Genomic DNA, 17000 nt, shown 5'->3' with positions numbered 1-17000 from the left:
GATTCAGCTCTCATAATTTTCTGTCCTTTCCAGTCCTTAAAACAATCCCCTTCCATTGACACCAATAAGGGGAGGGGAATAATAGTGCCAGCTCCAGGCTGGCATAGGTTTTTTTGCCTTTTTCAGGAGCTGTTGGGGGAATGAAGGGGCTTTAAATCCAATGCACCCCATTTTTGCCTCCACCACCCTGAAAAGCATCACCAGCATAAGAGCAACAGTGGTGAAGCTTTCCATGGTCATACTAGGATGCCTCCACCCACAGAGAGGGCAGTCTATCCTTAGCTGCCCTGTGAGGGAGCAGGATTGCTCCCTAAATGTGTCTAATTTTCAACAAACGGTTAGAATTTTAATTCAGGCGGAAACTGAGTTTTATATGTGACACTGAAATGCTCCATTCCTGTCTGCCACTTTTACATGAGGAAGTGTTTGAAATATGACTACCTGAAAATTCTAGAAGTTACCAATCCAGCAAGAAGATTTACAGTTTATAGCTGGTAAAATAATAGAAGCCACAACATATATCACATATCTCTTCTCACTTCAGCCTGGGAAAATCTGAATTGAACTATGTTCTGACAATAATAAAATTATCCTAGCTCTTCTTTGGGAGACACATTCCAGGTTTGTGGGAATTCTGAGGGTCTGGGACCATAATAATGGGAAAAGCCTAGTTCCATAGTAAGCTTCCCCAGAGTTGGGTCCATTGCAGAAGGAACAATATCAAGGCAGTAAGCCCCTTGCAGTACTTGTCCATTTCCATATACTAAAGGCATCAAGAATTAATCCTTGGGAAATAGGTATGGATTCAGAAACTATTCTGAAACACTGCATCAGGATCAGCATTCGAAGAGTTTAGAATGTTCTTTTCTAAACTTTAAATATGTATGTGTATGTATACATTTCTCTCTCTCTCTCTCTCCCCCCCCCCATAGATAGTTGCTGCAGTTTGCTTAATTCTGATGCCCCCTTTTCAAGTTGTTACAAATTGTGGCAGCCACACCAACAGGCAACAATTCATTCAACTGATGTTTCCTTCAAATTCTGGTCAGGTTGAAAGTCAACCAACAGCTATGTGAACAATCTAATTTGGCCCAATGTGCATGTGGGCCACGCTGCAATGTTCATGTTTACAATTTATTATGCACCCAGAGAATGCACCAATTTAGTTTATATTTACTGATGATTGATGCCTAACCAGAATTGTCTTAAACTAGTTTATCTCCTATTGAAGAGCAGAAGACTGACTAAATCATATGGAAACAATTATTTTCTGGATGCAGTATGAAACCACATATTCTATACTGACATGTTAATAAATAAAGATCAGTCTTGGCTTGAAAGGCTAAGAAATGCAAACTACATAAGAGGATACCTTTTATTGGACTTATTTATTTCTTGCCATTATTTGAACAAGGAGATTAATTTATATCGGATAAAGACTACCTTTATATGCATGCTCTACTACACTTCTGCATTTAATATCTAGTAATTAAAATCAGTTTAAGAGATAAAAAACTAGGTAAGAGGATAGAGTTTGTTGGTCAAATGGCATGCAAGCTCTTGAATGAACAGAACTGAAAGCTAGCACATTCCTCCTCCATTGGAAACTCAACCAACAAACTTTACCTGCTTTTTAATATGATTTTAATTACTTTTAAATAATTGCAGAGGTTTAGTACAGCAAATGCGGCCCTCCAAGTAACTCTATCTGGCCCTTGGAACCCTCTCCAAGTCATGCCTCCACCCCCCAGTCTATGCCCCTCACCAGCCAACCTGAATGCTTTTACCCGGCTGGTATTTGTCCTTGAGCTGTGATAATGCCTCTTGCTTGCCATATGCATGTGTAGGGTGTGTGGAGAAATTCCTGACTTGTGTGGCCTCCTGTACAGACATATCTGTTGTTCCGCCCACTTTTGCCTCTGCTCCCACATACCACTGGCATGTGGCCTCCATAACATTGCTGAGACCATTTCTCTTGGGCAGAAAAAAGGTTGCTCACCCCTGTAGGAGACGATGCAGTTAAAGCCACAGTCTTTATCCAATACAAATTATTCTCTAAACTCAAATTATGACAAGATGCGTCACGTGCTGATGGAGACATAATGGGCCAAGATCCCCCATCGCTGGTCAAGTAATCAAGAGGGCACAGTGGGTCTGCCTGCTCCCTTCCCCTAATCTCTCTCCCCTCTTGCCTGTAGAGTCCATCATCCACCTAAACCATAATTAAGTGTGATTTCAAAACTGATATGAAACATGATGAATGCTAGGATTAGTTCACTTTAAACCAGAGACTTCAAGATAGCTTCACACTCAGGCTTTATGTCCTTATTAAAAGCAAAACCTGTAAGGATAACCATGGTTGTTTGAAATAACTTAACCATGGCTAAGGCGAGGATAAAGTATTTGGGCCTGACAGGGAAAGACTGGGGGAAGAAACCAGCAGGAGCTTGGATTGTTCCCTGCAAGATGGGTGAAGAACTGGAAGGGTTACATGTACAGCTAGTAGTAAGATTGTTTACATCTGCTTTTAGGAGTATCAGATGAATAAAAATGTGGACAATTTATGAGAGAATATTCCTGAAAATGTGGACAATTTATGAGAGAATATTCCTGAACTTCTGAGTATACATATTTAATGTGTGTGTGCTGTGGGGGTGGGGTGTTTCTGTTGTGTATATGTCCGCACAATCCAGAGAGACTATGTGGATCCACTTCATAGGGATATGTCTGCCAGAACATTAATAAGGAAAGGGCAGGAATGTAATCTTACATAATTCATTGCTGCTGAGAAAGGAGAGAGGGTGAATGGAAAAAACAGTTCATAAAGATGCCAGTGGTCTCTAAGCAGAAACAGCTGTTGAAGTCTTTTTAAAAAAAAAAAGAAAAAGAGGTCAAGCCTTCAGCAAAGCCAGCAACAGGAAAGCCTGCAGTTGATCATTTCTACCTTCATCTACGCTATGGGCTGTGACCCTTGGGATCAATATAGCTGCTGATGCAGTAATTTACAAAATGCATTGAATTCATTTTCTGAAGGTGGGATGAAGGCACAAGATTGGGGATTCAATAGTTGGTAAAAACATAGTAGTGTATTCAGAGATAGTTGTAAAAGTGCTAAAAACAGAGGGAATAAACAGTAAAAAACCCACTAGATAATCTACTCCAGGGATGTCCAACAGGTTGATCGCAATCTGCTGGTAGATCCCTGCGATGTTTATGTCGATCGCAGTCGATCGCTGGCCCCCTTCCGGCCCGGCCCGGCCCCTCACCCCACCCTCCATTGTTGGAGAACAGAAGACGGAGTTTACAAACTGAGGCTATTTACCCCCTGTGATCCTTTTGTGAATTGCTGTTTCTCTTTCTCCCCAAAATACTTTAAAAATGTTGCGTTCCCCCTCCCTAAAATAAGCAAATCAACTTCAGCCTCCTGAACCCCCTCTCTAAAAATCCCTCAACAACTGTGACCTGAACCCCAATAAAACGTGGCTTTCCCCCCGAACCCCTAAAAATCAGGGGTAGATCACTGCTAGTTTTTAATTCTGTGAGTAGATCATAGTCTCTTGGAAGTTGGCCACCCCTGTTCTACTCCATCCTAGAGCTGTCCTTTCCAGTGTTCTATCCAGTCTAATGTTAGATGTGTTAAATGAGAGCTTTTTCTCCACTTTCCCTGGGACACTGCATTACCTGCAGGATCTCCCTTTGCTTTCTCCATGGCGGCTCTCCCTTTGTAATATTTAATTCTGTATAATGTTCTCTGTTACCTGTCTAGACATCAATGTTCCTTTCATACAAGCCTCCTTCCTCTGAAGGAAGCTCTTCTCAACCCTGCCTCCAGAAAGGCACCAGTCTTCCCTCATCCTTCAGGACTGCTCTCAATTTTTTAAGTTCCATTCTTCCTTTGCCCTATTTGAACATATGAAAAGCCATACACATATTTTAAAGTTTTGAGATGCAGCCTGAGGGGTAGATTCATAACATCACAGGAGTCAACAATCCCCATCCTCCGTAACTGGAGTTTCCCTGTTTGAAATTTATCATTCTCAATAATAATAAAAAATACCTACCTGTGCGCAACTGTCAATTATTGCAGTCCACCAGCCCATTCCACTTTATTATTTTTAAATTTTGCTGCATCAATTTTTATTTTTTATTTTGATGCTGTTTTAGATCTGCAAGCCAGCAGCCTTAAAGCTTAGTTGGCACTGGGCCACCTTCACTGAAATTCCTTCCCAAACATTTATTTTTTATTTGGATCGGTTATTTTAAGCAGGAAAAGGGTGTCACTAAATGCTAATTGAATATTCGTTGTTAATACTGTCTCCAAACTGACATGTACGCTTAGAATATTTCTCAGTCTGATTACTATGGACCCATATGATGATTTCTTGGCCAAGAACTGTTTCGCTTTACAATCTCTCTTGAGACTTGGATGATTATGACTTGGCTTTAGTTCCAGAGCCATTATAATAGACAAGACCCAGCCTTTCCATGCACTGACAGGAAGGCATGACACTGTCAGCAACTTACAGTTTCTTGATGACATTTCATTTCCTCCACGGGCACACAATTTGCCTTTCAGGCATAGCATAACATTGAAGTGCAAGAACAAACAAGAACCTGTGTGCATCGTGTCATTTCTATCACAGCCTTTCAACTGGTCCCAACAAGTGGGCTAAAAAGTTTAATCAATTTGGATGCATGAAGTCCCTTTTCTACTAGTAGTGCTTTTTTGTTAACACAAGAAGCAGTAAAACCACTGAAGTTAAGGTTTAAGGGAACTTTTTAACTCGGTCAAAGCTTCTAGAAAATAAATGGAGGCCCCTCTGACATTTTATCTCTCGGATGACAGATTAAAAATAGTCCTATAGATCAAAGGCACAATGCATTCTTTCTTAAATCTTGTCAAACTTTGCATCAGTCTAGTCTCTGAAGGAAGGAAGGTTGCAATGTCTTGTTAGGTCAGTCATTAAAATCAAGGAACCAGAGTCACCAGAGACCATAAACCAGGGAGAGATTCTGCCATCCATCAGAGAGTATGACTTCTGACCCCTTTAATTCCTTTTCACTCCCCTCCTCACTCCTGTTACCATAAAGGGAGAGCCACTCTGGTTTATGTATAATATCCTGCCATAACAACTAGTAAAAAGCACAGCTCTATGTTGGCACTGATCCTGCCTTTGTCTGGCTGCATTCATTGTCCATGGGAACATAAACCAGCTTAAAGGGGTTTTTAGAGTATAGCAAGTCACAGAGCTTAAGAACTGTTCTGATTCAGGATAAATTGGGTTTATACACGTGAAGTGGCCTTTTTTTTAAATAATCTGCAATGAAGACAATTAAAGTTACAGACAGAAAATCTAGCAAATCAAAATTCAGGGTCCTTTAACTTTCTTTAGCAAATACCTTGATATGTACAGAGAGAGCAAATACACTTGTCAACTCAAAGTACCACACATGTTCATGAATGGAAGGGGACACTTTGACTGTTTATGAAGAAGCCAAATGGGAGCTTGTCTGAACTTTTCACTTTAAAACATTCAAGAAAGGGTTTACATTCTCATAGTGTGACCTCAATACAAACGTAATAGAATTGGTAAACTTGGCTGTGTGAATAGATCACAAGCGTTATTTTATTGTGCTCAGTATTTTTTGTATGGATTGAAGAGTGAGTGGCGGAGAACGCATTCTGAGGGTGTTTAGAGGGTGCGCCCCACTTTACGCAATTTCACTTATGCATGTAGGGGCCAGGAACGTAACTCCTGCATAAGTGGGGAGTGCCTGTATTTTGTTTTCAATACTGTTCCTTGAGAAGCTAGTTTCCTATCTCTTACCTTGAACCTTCCCAAGGAGCAAGGAAAAACAAGTCAGTTGAGTCCCAGGCTTTGAAGGGGAGGGGGGAGCAGAAGAACACAAATTTTTAAGAAGGCCGACAACTACACTCACCGTACATATCCTCCTTGTCTCCCTTCAGCACCCCCCAGTTCTCTCTCTCTCTCTCTCTCTCTCTCTCTCTCTCACACACACACACACACACACACCAAATAAGGTACCATGAAACTTAAAACTAGGCTGGGCTGAGCCACTATTGCTTTTCACTTCATCTTAAGAAGGAAACCAAAGCTGCTAAGTCAGAGAATGGATCACTTCCAAGAACCTCAGGAAGGAAGACTTATCAAATGACCCCATCCCAGTGCTGGCTTTTTTGTTTCTGGTGGGGATCTCAGTAAATATCTGGAAGATATCTGGAAGATGCCTGGAAGAGAGAAGCAAGATAATTTGGGGGCCCACACAGCACATGGTTTCCGTGGCCTGCTTTTCATTAGTCCCGCTTTGCAGCCACTCATCTCCTGCAAATCTCATCACACCCTGGCAAAGCACCCACAGCATGTTAATCTTTTCATTTAATAGCAAAGCTGCTGTAATCTTTCTTCCTTTTTCCTTCTTAAAGGGCAGACAGTAATAATAATAATAGTAATCAGGCCAAAAAGACCACAGTCCTCTTCCTCTTACTGCTCTCTCCTCCCCAGCTCTTTTTCAAATCTAATACTTGATGCATTCCCATGGTTGACCTGTGCGTGCACACTTATTCTGGTTGATAACTACCAGCTGCAAAAGAAAGCTTGTGCTGTGTGCAGTGTTTAAGGGAAGGGTATATCTGGGAAGGGGGGTAGAGAAACAGTGTGCACTTCTGAAATCGTCTATGCCTTTCAGGAGAATGAAGCTGCCTCACATGGACAAAACAGAAAACATATTCCAGATACCTAAGTCTAAAACTCTTGCTTTCAGCTCTGCCATTATGGGCTTCAAAGGAGTCACATGGAGCAATGTTGGCCTTTTATGTTGAGAAAGCTGTTTGCCTCATTACTAAGAATGAGGAGAGATCATCCCCCCCCCCATGTTGAAGGTTTGACCAGCCTGAGACACAGATCTCAAACTCCAAAGAAGAGTGATTTTGGTACAATGGATTCTTTGTCTTTTATTAGCAAGAATCTTAAAAATGTCCCCACTGTATTATCGAACTGGCACAACCCTTGGTGCATACTATTGCTGCTGAAACACTACTGAAATTGCTCTGCATAGTGGCTTCCTGTGTATAGGTCATATACAGGCCCTTCTACACACCTTTTGCCAAATACCATGAGTGTTTTATTTATTGCTACTTAATTACGTTACTTAAAATGTGGAGCAGTAATAATTTGATTCAGCAAAATTTATATACTGCTTGATTATTTAAAAAGTCACAAACCAAAAATCCTCTCTGGTTTACAATATATTAAACAAACACATTAAAACTATTGATTAAAACTGGTATTAAAATATTCAAAAGATTATTAAAATCAACAATAACTAAAAGGAACACATGTAGCTTCTACATGTCTAGAAAGGCTTGCTTAAACAAAAATGTTTTAAAGAGGTACCAAAAAGAGCACAGCCAAGGTGCCTGCCTGATGACATCCAAAGTGCAGGTGCTGCCACACTAAAAATAATCATAGGATTGTAGAGCTAGAAGGGGTCACAGTGGTCATCTAGCTCAACCCCCTGCAATGCAGGTATAACAGCTAAAGAATCCCTGATAGATCAACTTCTTACAAGAGCAGAACGAACCTGTAACAGTGCCAATTTTGAAGATCAAAGCAGTCGAGTGGGACTATCCCTCAAGTAAACTGGTCCCAAGCTGATATGGGTTTTAAATACTATACCTTGGTAATACATCATGCGTATGATTATGATTATTGATGTTGTTAGTACAGTGGTACCTTGGATTACAGATGCTTCAGGTTACAGACGCTTCAGGTTACAGACTCCGCTAACCCAGAAATAGTATCTCAGGTTAAGAACTTCGCTTCAGGATGAGTACAGAAATCGAGCGGCGGCAGCGGGAGGCCCCATTAGCTAAAGTGGTACCTCAGGTTAAGAACAGACCTCCAGAACGAATTAAGTTCTTAACTCGAGGTACCACTGTAGTGTATAGCTTTCGGTGTGGAATTTGTATTGCGTTTTTTATATCAATTGTTTTTTACTGGGTGCTTTCTGTTGAAAGCGGTATATAAATGAACGAACTTAAATATTTAAGGTAGCTAGTAATAGAGTACAAAGAGGCTGATCGCATGTGAGACAACGCATGATGCATTCATAGGCACAACATACATGCATGCAGCAATTTCAACCAGATTTCCAGTGACTGCCAAAAGCCCTGTGGCTGTCCGAATCAACACTAAGAGAACATCTGTGGTGTTCACAGTTACACATTTTTGAGAATGTCTCTCTCTTAATTTTTTTTTTTACACCAACACACGGGCATGTACGTACATCTATGTTCATACTGTTAGTGCTAACCAGAGACCATTTCCTTTTATTCAGCTGCCATGAAAACAGCTTTCAAGCTGTTCTGCATTCTAAAGGAAAAATGTTTGACAAGTTGGCAGAACATGCGCTGAGTGCAGGAAGGTGCTTGGAGCTGGTCGTTAACCAAGGTTACACAGGTGTTGCTGCTTCAAACTGTGGAGAAAAACAAATTATCGCTTGTTTGAAGGGGAGGGGGAAAATATAACTCAATGCTTGGATCCTCCTACAGCAGAGAAGTCTAACCGCAAGCTTGCTTCAGCAATGCTGACATCCTTCAGCCGGCCAAACATCACACTGAAATTCTTTAGTGAGTTGTGGTTTCCAGATTCTGCCATATGCAAAGCTGAGGTCTGCTCAGTTCTTAGAACCAGCAACTATTTGTGTACGCTCTGGTAAACTTTTAGGCTCGGCCATGCCAAGGTAAATCTCAGATGCTAATGGGTCTGGGCTTTGGGATATGTTATACAGTCTCGTAAGATTTCACAGCTTTGTTATTTAAAACACTTTCCCCACCCCCATAAAACCAGACACTGTTTCAATATACAATGGAAAACTGGAAAACTGAGTATACTTTAGAAACCACCACATACTTGCTCTAACAAAAGTCTGGAGCGAGCCTGGTTCTGTTATTAGTGGAAATGGGCCTAGAGCAAATCATACCACTAAAAGCGTTGAACTCTGTGGACGTTTCGATTTAAGCTGAGCTGCTATCTACAGAGACTGCTTCTGGCATTCCCTCTTCCATGACAGTGCAGGAAGCAGTCCTGGCAACAGAAAGGATGATGGGCTGTGGGAGAACAGGTATTGACACTCAGTGCTTTGGGGGGGCGCATGGTACGCATACCCCTAAACATTTTATGAATTTAACGGGAGAAGAAACTTTTTTTTTAAAAAAAAATAGTTTCTTCTCTAGCATGGTGAATCGTCAGTTCCGTTGCTACCCCTGATGGCAACCTCATTTCCTGTCATGTTTCCTGAGTCTCAGACGGAAGCGAGCGTTTAATGTGTGAAGTAGGAGTTGGAATCTAGCCCGGTGATTGGTCAGTTTTGTTGTTACCACCTCCAATGGCGGTTTCCTTTTCTTTCTCAGTGTAATGCATATTCTTTGTACCTTTGTCCATTTACTGTATTTATTTTTTCCTGATTTAAACTATAAAGCGGTGATTTTCTTGAGTCAAAATGAGAGTAACCCTAAACATTTTTTTTTTTTAGAAAAAAAGCACTGCTGAAACCACCCCTCCCAGGAAGATCGCAAACTGCTTCCCAAGTTGCTGGAACCACCATTCTCCATCTCCACTTAGTAGAACTGGAAAGAAAAAGTTCAGTGCCCAACATTAGCCTGTTATTAAGAGTGTACAATCCTTTTTACCTCAGCTATATCTGAGCAGCTGATCTCAAGGTACCAAACAAATAAAGTAGCACCTCCAAAGCAGAGGTTCTTTTGAAGTGGCCTCTTCTTTCTCCTCACAGTACTTATTTTTCACTGCTTATGAACAGGAGCTGCAATGAATTTTGTCACAACTTTGTTTACTTAGCACTTCAAAGGCCAGAAGTCTTGTAAATGTCAATATCCTGCTTGCTTAAAAGAATAGAGCAAAGCTGGGTGTGGGGGAGGAGAAAGGAAACGTCTTGTGGTTCAAAATGCAAGGGCACATACAGTAGTAGGGTTTAATTCTTACTCTATCAGTCTTGACATAATGTTGCTCTTTCCTTTGGCGATATAAACAGGAAAGAAAACGTATCATGTTTACCGTTCGCCAAATGGGGGAGGGGAAGGCCATCAGGTTGGGAATGGAAGGTTTTTTTGCACAGTATTATAAACTTTGTTTTAAACAACACAGAATAAAGTAAGGTTGGGGAAAATGGGGCACTCTCGGTGACTTGGTTCAGAATTCCTGAGATTAACAGTATATAAACACAGGCACCATCTTCCTATGCTATGAATATAAGTGGATTTCACTATTCTAAGGCACCTATAATCAGAGATAATTAAACTATTAAGCCTTTGATGTTTGCAAATATTATTGGACCATTATAGTGAAAGTTAAAGAGAATCATAAAATTCCTTATTTGAAAGGTTCTTTTAATACAACATGCAACCTTGTACTTGGGGCCCAGAACATATTAAGCCCACAACAGGGGGCAATGTTACATTTACAGAGCATTCCTGCAAGAAGATCATAAGCTACAATTAGGTATGTAGTCTGAGTCCGCCATGTTGTACAAGTGTAATTTTGCCCACCTCACCACCACACTCTCCCCAGGACTAAGCACAGGCTTCTTGGAGATTTAGTCTCCCATAACAGCAAAAAGTTCTTGGCCCTGTTTCTACAAACATGTATTTACATCAGGTGTGTTGGGGCACTCACTTAAAACACATTTTTTCAGCCAGGCTTTCCCTGAGGGGTGATCCAGATAAGTAGAAGGGTTGTAGTTCAGACATGGCACAACTACCGTATTTTTCGGCCCATAGGGCGCACTGGCCCATAGGACGCACCTAGTTTTTTGGTGGGGAAATAAAGAAAAAAAAATTATTTCCCCCCCAGGCGCAGGGCTAGGGCGGGGGAAGCCCGAGCTTCCCCTGACCCCAGCCCCCAGAACAGGCAACTCTCCACAAGCCGTGGGAGAGCTGCGCGAAGCCCGAAGCCTGGAGGGTGCTGAGCTCAGCGCGCCCCCAGGCTTCGGGCTTCGCGCAGCTCTCCAAAAGCTGTGGGAGGGCTGCGCGACTTCACACAGCCCTCCCACGGCTTGCAGAGAGCTGCCTGTTCTGGGGGCTGGGGTCAGGGGAAGCTCGGGCGCAGCTCTCCCACGGCTTGCGGATAGCTTCCTGAAGCCTGGAGAACGAGAGGGGTCGGTGCGCACCCACCCCTCTCGCTCTCCAGGCTTCAGCGAAAGCCTGCATTCGCCCCATAGGACGCACACACATTTCCCCTTCATTTTTGGAGGGGAAAAAGTGCGTCCTATAGGGCGAAAAATACGGTACTTTGAATGCAGAAGGCCCCATTGCTTGGTCTATAGGGAAAGATGAGTGGGACCCCATCTGAAACCGTGGAAAGCCACTGCCAGTCAGTGTAGAGAATAATAAGCTTATTTTTACTCATGCAATTTTATTGATGATTTTATGTTGTTCACCACTTTAGTATTTGTTTTTATTTTGGCTGTTTAATAATTTTTTGCATAAGAATAATAATTTTAAAAAAATCAAAACCAGTCACATGACAATTAGCATTAAATGACATTTTACTTGGAGAGCCTCATTCTGCTTATAGGCACACCTATTTCATATGCACTGGAGGCATGAGGGCCCTGGTTTCCCATCATAAATAATATGAAAATAATATTAGGAAACAGCTAACCCTGTTTATGCTGTGATTTTTTTAAAAAAGAGAACTTCAGTTTTAAGTTCTGTGATGCCAAAATCTGCTCTTGAATGTTTATTCCCATACTGAACCACACCTTTGTCTTCCTACTCACTGACACCCAAGTCTGCTACTGCCTTTCATTTTATATATTTATTTCAAAATGCACAAACCACTCTACATTAAAAAATACTCAATAATATTAAAGGATAGAGTACATAGACAAATCAAATAAAAAAAATTCTATAAAAGTGAGAAAACAAACCATCAGGGTTTCTTGCCACCCATCTCCTGTTTCACTAGATCTCAACCACAGCTTGATGCTTTGCTTAATACCTGTTAGTGTTCTTCGCAAAGATTCATTGGACAGAAAAACCTTCCTAAAATAAACGCTGGAACAGAAAAAATTCTATGACACCCCACTCCCCAAACTATAAGATGATAACATTCAGAGCAAAGGCAGATTTGGAGGAGAACGACTGGTTTGGTTGTACTGTGTGCAGAGTTTCTGGGGCGCTGCAGCAAGCACCGGAACTATGAAGTCCAATGGAAGGTGAGAGGCGGATTTTGTTGTTGCATAGGGTGCCACTGAAATTTGAGATGCCAAGGTCTGCCACTGTTCAGAGACTTAAAACAGTATTTAAATTTTCTGTCCTGAAAGAGTAACTAATAAAGCAATTTCACATAACACACATGCACCCTATCTACCCAGCATTAGTTGCAGCATTAGTTGCAAAGTTTCATCTAGTAAATGAACCTTTGCAACTAATGCTGTCAGTTAATGAGACAGATTTTGTAAGCTAAGTGTTCGGAGAACATTACAAAATGTATTTGCGTTTGATTAAATGCTTTACTTCTCACAGTCTGCTGAGAGTGTCAGAGAGCCCTGTTTCTCCACACTGACAAGTAGACATTTGTTTTCACCATAAACTGAAAGAGCAGTGAGCTAATTCTGTAACTGGTCTTTATTAGCCCATCATTTGTGACTGAAAATAAGTTATGTCTTCAGGTTCCTGCTACCAGTTTAGGAAAATAAAAGGAGCGACCATGAATTTTAACAAATCTAACAGGAACTTAGTGATTGCTTTCGTGAAAATAACTTGACCCATGACCTATTTTTTCAAGCCCAATCCCAGACTCCTCCAGCCAGCTGTCTGGAAACCACAGTAGGTTCTTGAAAACACATGAGAAACAGTTGGTTCTAATATCGAGGGGAGGAAACTGGAGGAACAAGGTGGCTACTTATGGCAGAATGTTATTTTTTCTTCAGTGTCTGCCTGCATATTTTTCTAACATGTGTACTCTGTCACTTTTCTATTTTTCTTGGGTAAATATCTCTGATTTGAATGAAAAGGACCCGGGGGTCTTACTTGTTAGAACTGCACTCCACCTTGATATGTTGTTTTTGAACTGAGGTTATGCACCCCAGATACAGTGGATGCATTTCAAACGGGGAGTATAGCTATTATAGATGCTGGCTTTACTAATACTACTCCATATGTTGTAAGAAGCAATGCTTAGGGTTCTATGGCCTAAATATCACCAGATGCAAGGGGCACCTGGAAGGGGATTCTGCTATCCTATCTGAAAAAGATTGAATGTCTGAACTGCTTTTCAGAGACAAGTGCCTGCCAACCTAGCAGTTCGAAAGCACATCAAAGTACAAGTAGATAAATAGGTACCGCTCCAGCGGGAAGGTAAACGACGTTTCCGTGCACTGCTCTGGTTTGCCAGAAGTGGCTTAGTCATGCTGGCCTCATGACCCAGTAGCTGTACACCGGCTCCCTCGGCCAATAAAGCGAGATGAGCACCGCAACCCCAGAGACGGCCACGAATGGACCTAATGGTCAGGGGTACCTTTACCTTTACCTTTAAATGGATGGCAAAAAGCCCCTCAACACATTCCAGATATTGCAGAACCTCCAAGTGTCCCTGTTTTTCAGGGACATCCTTGATTTAGAGAAGCTGTCCTGGTTTCTGAATTGATCCCAGAATGCCCCCTTTTCCTTAGGATGTCCTTATTTGCACCGGAGGGTATGGAGTTATCCAATCCCTGAGCTGTCTGAAGGCAACCCTGCACAGGGAAGTTTTTAAAAATATTTAATGTTTTATTATGTTTTTATACATGTTGGAAGCTGCCCAGAGTGGCTGGGGCAACCCAATAACATTTGTGGGGTATAAATAGTAACATTATTATGAAGGAATGGGACATCCTTTTTTTCATCGGAGAAATGTTGGAGGGTATGATACCATTGCAGATTAAAAGTTAATTAATGTTAAAGTCTTTTCTTTGGTCAGAAAGAAGCAACGCTCCCTACTCCATTGGAATGAACAGAGCCTTTGGTGTTTTGCTGGTGGACTTCATAAAGACCGATGATTGTGAGAAAGCACTTGATTGCATACTACGCTGCCCATCCCCAATCGTTGGTCATCCCTCAAGTTGGCAAGGCCCACCTGACAGCAAGATGGGACCAAGTCTTTAGTGTCATCAACCCAGTCCTGTGGAATGCTCTGCCAACAGAGATTCAGCAGGTGCCTTTTGTTTTAACCTTTAAAAGTCTGCTGGAGAGAGTTCCTGGTGCCAGATAGAGAGGCTGAGGGCGGTAGTGGTGGTGGGTTTTGCACATTCAGCCCCAGGCCTCAAATTTCCCTCTCTTGGGTAAAATAAGATCTCTGAAGGAAACCATGTATGCCCAACAAGACAGAATTCAAGTGAATTCCGAAGATGTTTACTTGTTTTTTAAAAACTTATCATTGAGAATAGTATTACCAACGAACAATTTCAGTGGGAGTTGAACCACACACACTTCACAGACTTGGAGGTCACACCTGGAACATGTAAAGTGGGATATGAATGCATTTGCATGTTTGTATTTTATTAAAATTCAATATCCCACCCCCTCCAGTGCTTTTCAGATATGGCTGTTCCTGAGTTTTACTAATAATAAAAAATACAAGATAACTAAATAGAAGAGAACCTACTTATAGCATGTTACCCCATCAGGGGGAATACAACATGCTCTTCAACCAGTGCGTTCTACCCCAGCAGTTTTATAATGAGAACAAAAGGAAAGAATTCAAAAACCCATACAGTGAGACCAAAATTCTACAATAATCTAAAATTCCTTTCTCCTGTTCTTGCTAGGTAGATTGTTATCCTCCCTGAAATGAAGTATTGCCTCTAGTACTGCATGCCTGCATATCAAGGCTGAGTCTTATTTGCCTCCCAGTTATTAAAAGAGGTTTCAAACAAAACCATTTTAGTTCTAAGCTTCATTCCCCTCTCAACTGTACCGAGGTAATACAAACCAGTGTAAATCAAAGTGTGTTCCTGCCACAAGACCCGCCCTGAAACTGTTTCCAAACAGGGAATCTAAAATTACCATATTTACAGCATCTGCAGTTGAGCCAAGTACAAATCAAGATGAATAGCTGTGACGCACAAGGTAGAGTGTGAAAGAATGCAGCTGGGCCTGTGAACAATATAGGCCCTTGGTGTTAAAGCCCCTCTAATGCCTTTCACAGAGCACAGAAACAACAACAAAGGGAGAGGGGGGGGAGAGAGAAAGAAAGACCAAAAGCAAAATTCCAGTAAGATGAGTGAAAACATAGCTCAAATCCCAAGCTGCTCTGCTAATGGGCAATAGAAATAACATACAAAGGAGCAAGTAGGGAATTCAATTAATTAGCAATGTGACTGCACTACAGGGAAGAGGGAAAGAAAAGAACACTGGCAGTATCAGAAACTGCCTCTCTTATTACGTGTTAGAAGAAGGAGCTTGGAGGAAACTCAGAAGCACAAAAAACTAAGGATTTCTATGAAGCAGGCCTCCTTCTCAGGACATCTTGCAAAATGCGTAAGAAGAGTCTGGACAAAAAGGAAAGAAAGAAAAAAGAATCCACAATGAGAAAGAACATTATATGAACTGGTTTGAAGGTTCTTCATTGGAAATAGTGAAATATCTCCCCATGCTGTTTGGTAGATTTCAGCTAAACTTGCCTTCATGTACTACGTTTAGGATTCAGGCAAAAAGGAAGTAAACAAGTAAATTTGCTAACAATCTAAGGCACTCACTCTCAGGACTAATACTTTCTAGGTTTTCATGTCTTTACAAATTGATTACCAAAGATGAAATAAGCAATTCTATTCAAAAGGCTGGTAAATTATGACAGCTATGCATTCTACTCTATCGAAAACAGTCCTCTATTTGAAGGCGGAGCAAGCCGATGGGGCTCCTGGGGCGGCGTGCGTTCCCTGCGCCCTGTGGGGCCTCCGAGGAGTCTGCCTGCCTCCTCCCACTCAGCCACCCTACAGCTGAGGAGGCGGCAGCGGGCGAACCATTTGGGGCAGCACGGAGCCTGTGGTTGCCAAAGCCACCGCGTCACTCCCAGGAGAGACACGTGGCTCGGGCGTGCTGCAGGCCCCACGGTGAGTGCCGCCCAGCATTTTGTCACCCTCCTCAGTGGTGACACCCAGGGTGGCCCGTCCCTACCGCACCCCCCTTCCTCCGCCCTGACTACCATAGGACAATTTCCCCCTCTTTGATGGAGTCATCTATTTGAAGGGCTTTCAGATCAAGGATGGATTGCATTTCTATTTAAATTATAGTGATTATTTATGAATTTGCATATAAGCACATGCAAATGTATGCTCTCTTTGGTGAAGCATAAGTGGTCACCTTAGAAACAATGAAGGTAGGAATCAGGAAGTGAGTGCCTGTTTCCAGCTCCTCTCCTCCATGAATTCACCTCATCCTTAAGCAAGCTTATTTGTTATGCTCACAATAATCTTACTGAAGGCAAATGCTTCACAACTACCTATTTATCTGTCCTCTGCTTATGTCAACTTGCCTGATACATAACATACAGAAAATAACCCTGAACAAATTTCAGTACCCTCAGAGCTTAATATAGGTAGCAGTTGTTTGTTGTTGTCCTAAACCCACTTAATTTGGAGTTAAGTCCCATTTAAATGAATGGCTCTTCCTTCTAAACAAGAATTATGGTCAGATGGTGGGATGGTAAGTGACCTACTGAGTGAGTTGGCAGGCAGGCAGGCAGACAGACTAGTCAGTATGTAATGCAGTAATTACAATGCAGTCCTATCTACATCTACTCAAAAGTAAGTCCTACTGAATTCAAAGGGGCTTACTCTAAGGTAGGAGGAATTAGACTGGCACTCTTACTCCCAAATAAACAAAGGATCTGACTGAGAAGCTGCAATAAGCCTAGGCTTTTTCCTCTTTACGTTAGTGGGACACAGAAAAAAGTATATGGGCCCAAACCCCTTGAAGCCAT

The 17000-nt window shown here is 41.8% G+C and overlaps 1 protein-coding gene across 10 annotated transcripts in view; it reads right to left on the bottom strand.

The window, feature by feature from the left end:
• The window catches only part of RAD51B (RAD51 paralog B), a 314446-nt gene that overhangs the window by 84911 nt on the left and 212535 nt on the right, over positions 1 to 17000 (bottom strand). Inside the window, exon 11 of one of the 10 annotated variants that reach the window (XM_083605396.1) lies at positions 3796 to 3900. The exons of 8 other annotated variants lie outside the window; for them this stretch is intronic. In XM_083605396.1, coding sequence (XP_083461522.1) covers positions 3878 to 3900 — 23 coding nt within the window. In that variant the 3' untranslated portion in view covers positions 3796 to 3877. Of the gene's footprint in view, positions 1 to 3795; positions 3901 to 14592; positions 15571 to 17000 lie in introns of those variants that run through there. One more of the 10 variants, XM_083605390.1, reaches the window with a different exon arrangement.

Source organism: Podarcis filfolensis, assembly GCF_964270895.1.
Source record: "Podarcis filfolensis genome assembly, chromosome: 1".
Classification (NCBI taxonomy): Eukaryota; Metazoa; Chordata; class Lepidosauria; order Squamata; family Lacertidae; genus Podarcis; species Podarcis filfolensis.
This window is presented reverse-complemented; position numbering and strand designations above follow the sequence as displayed.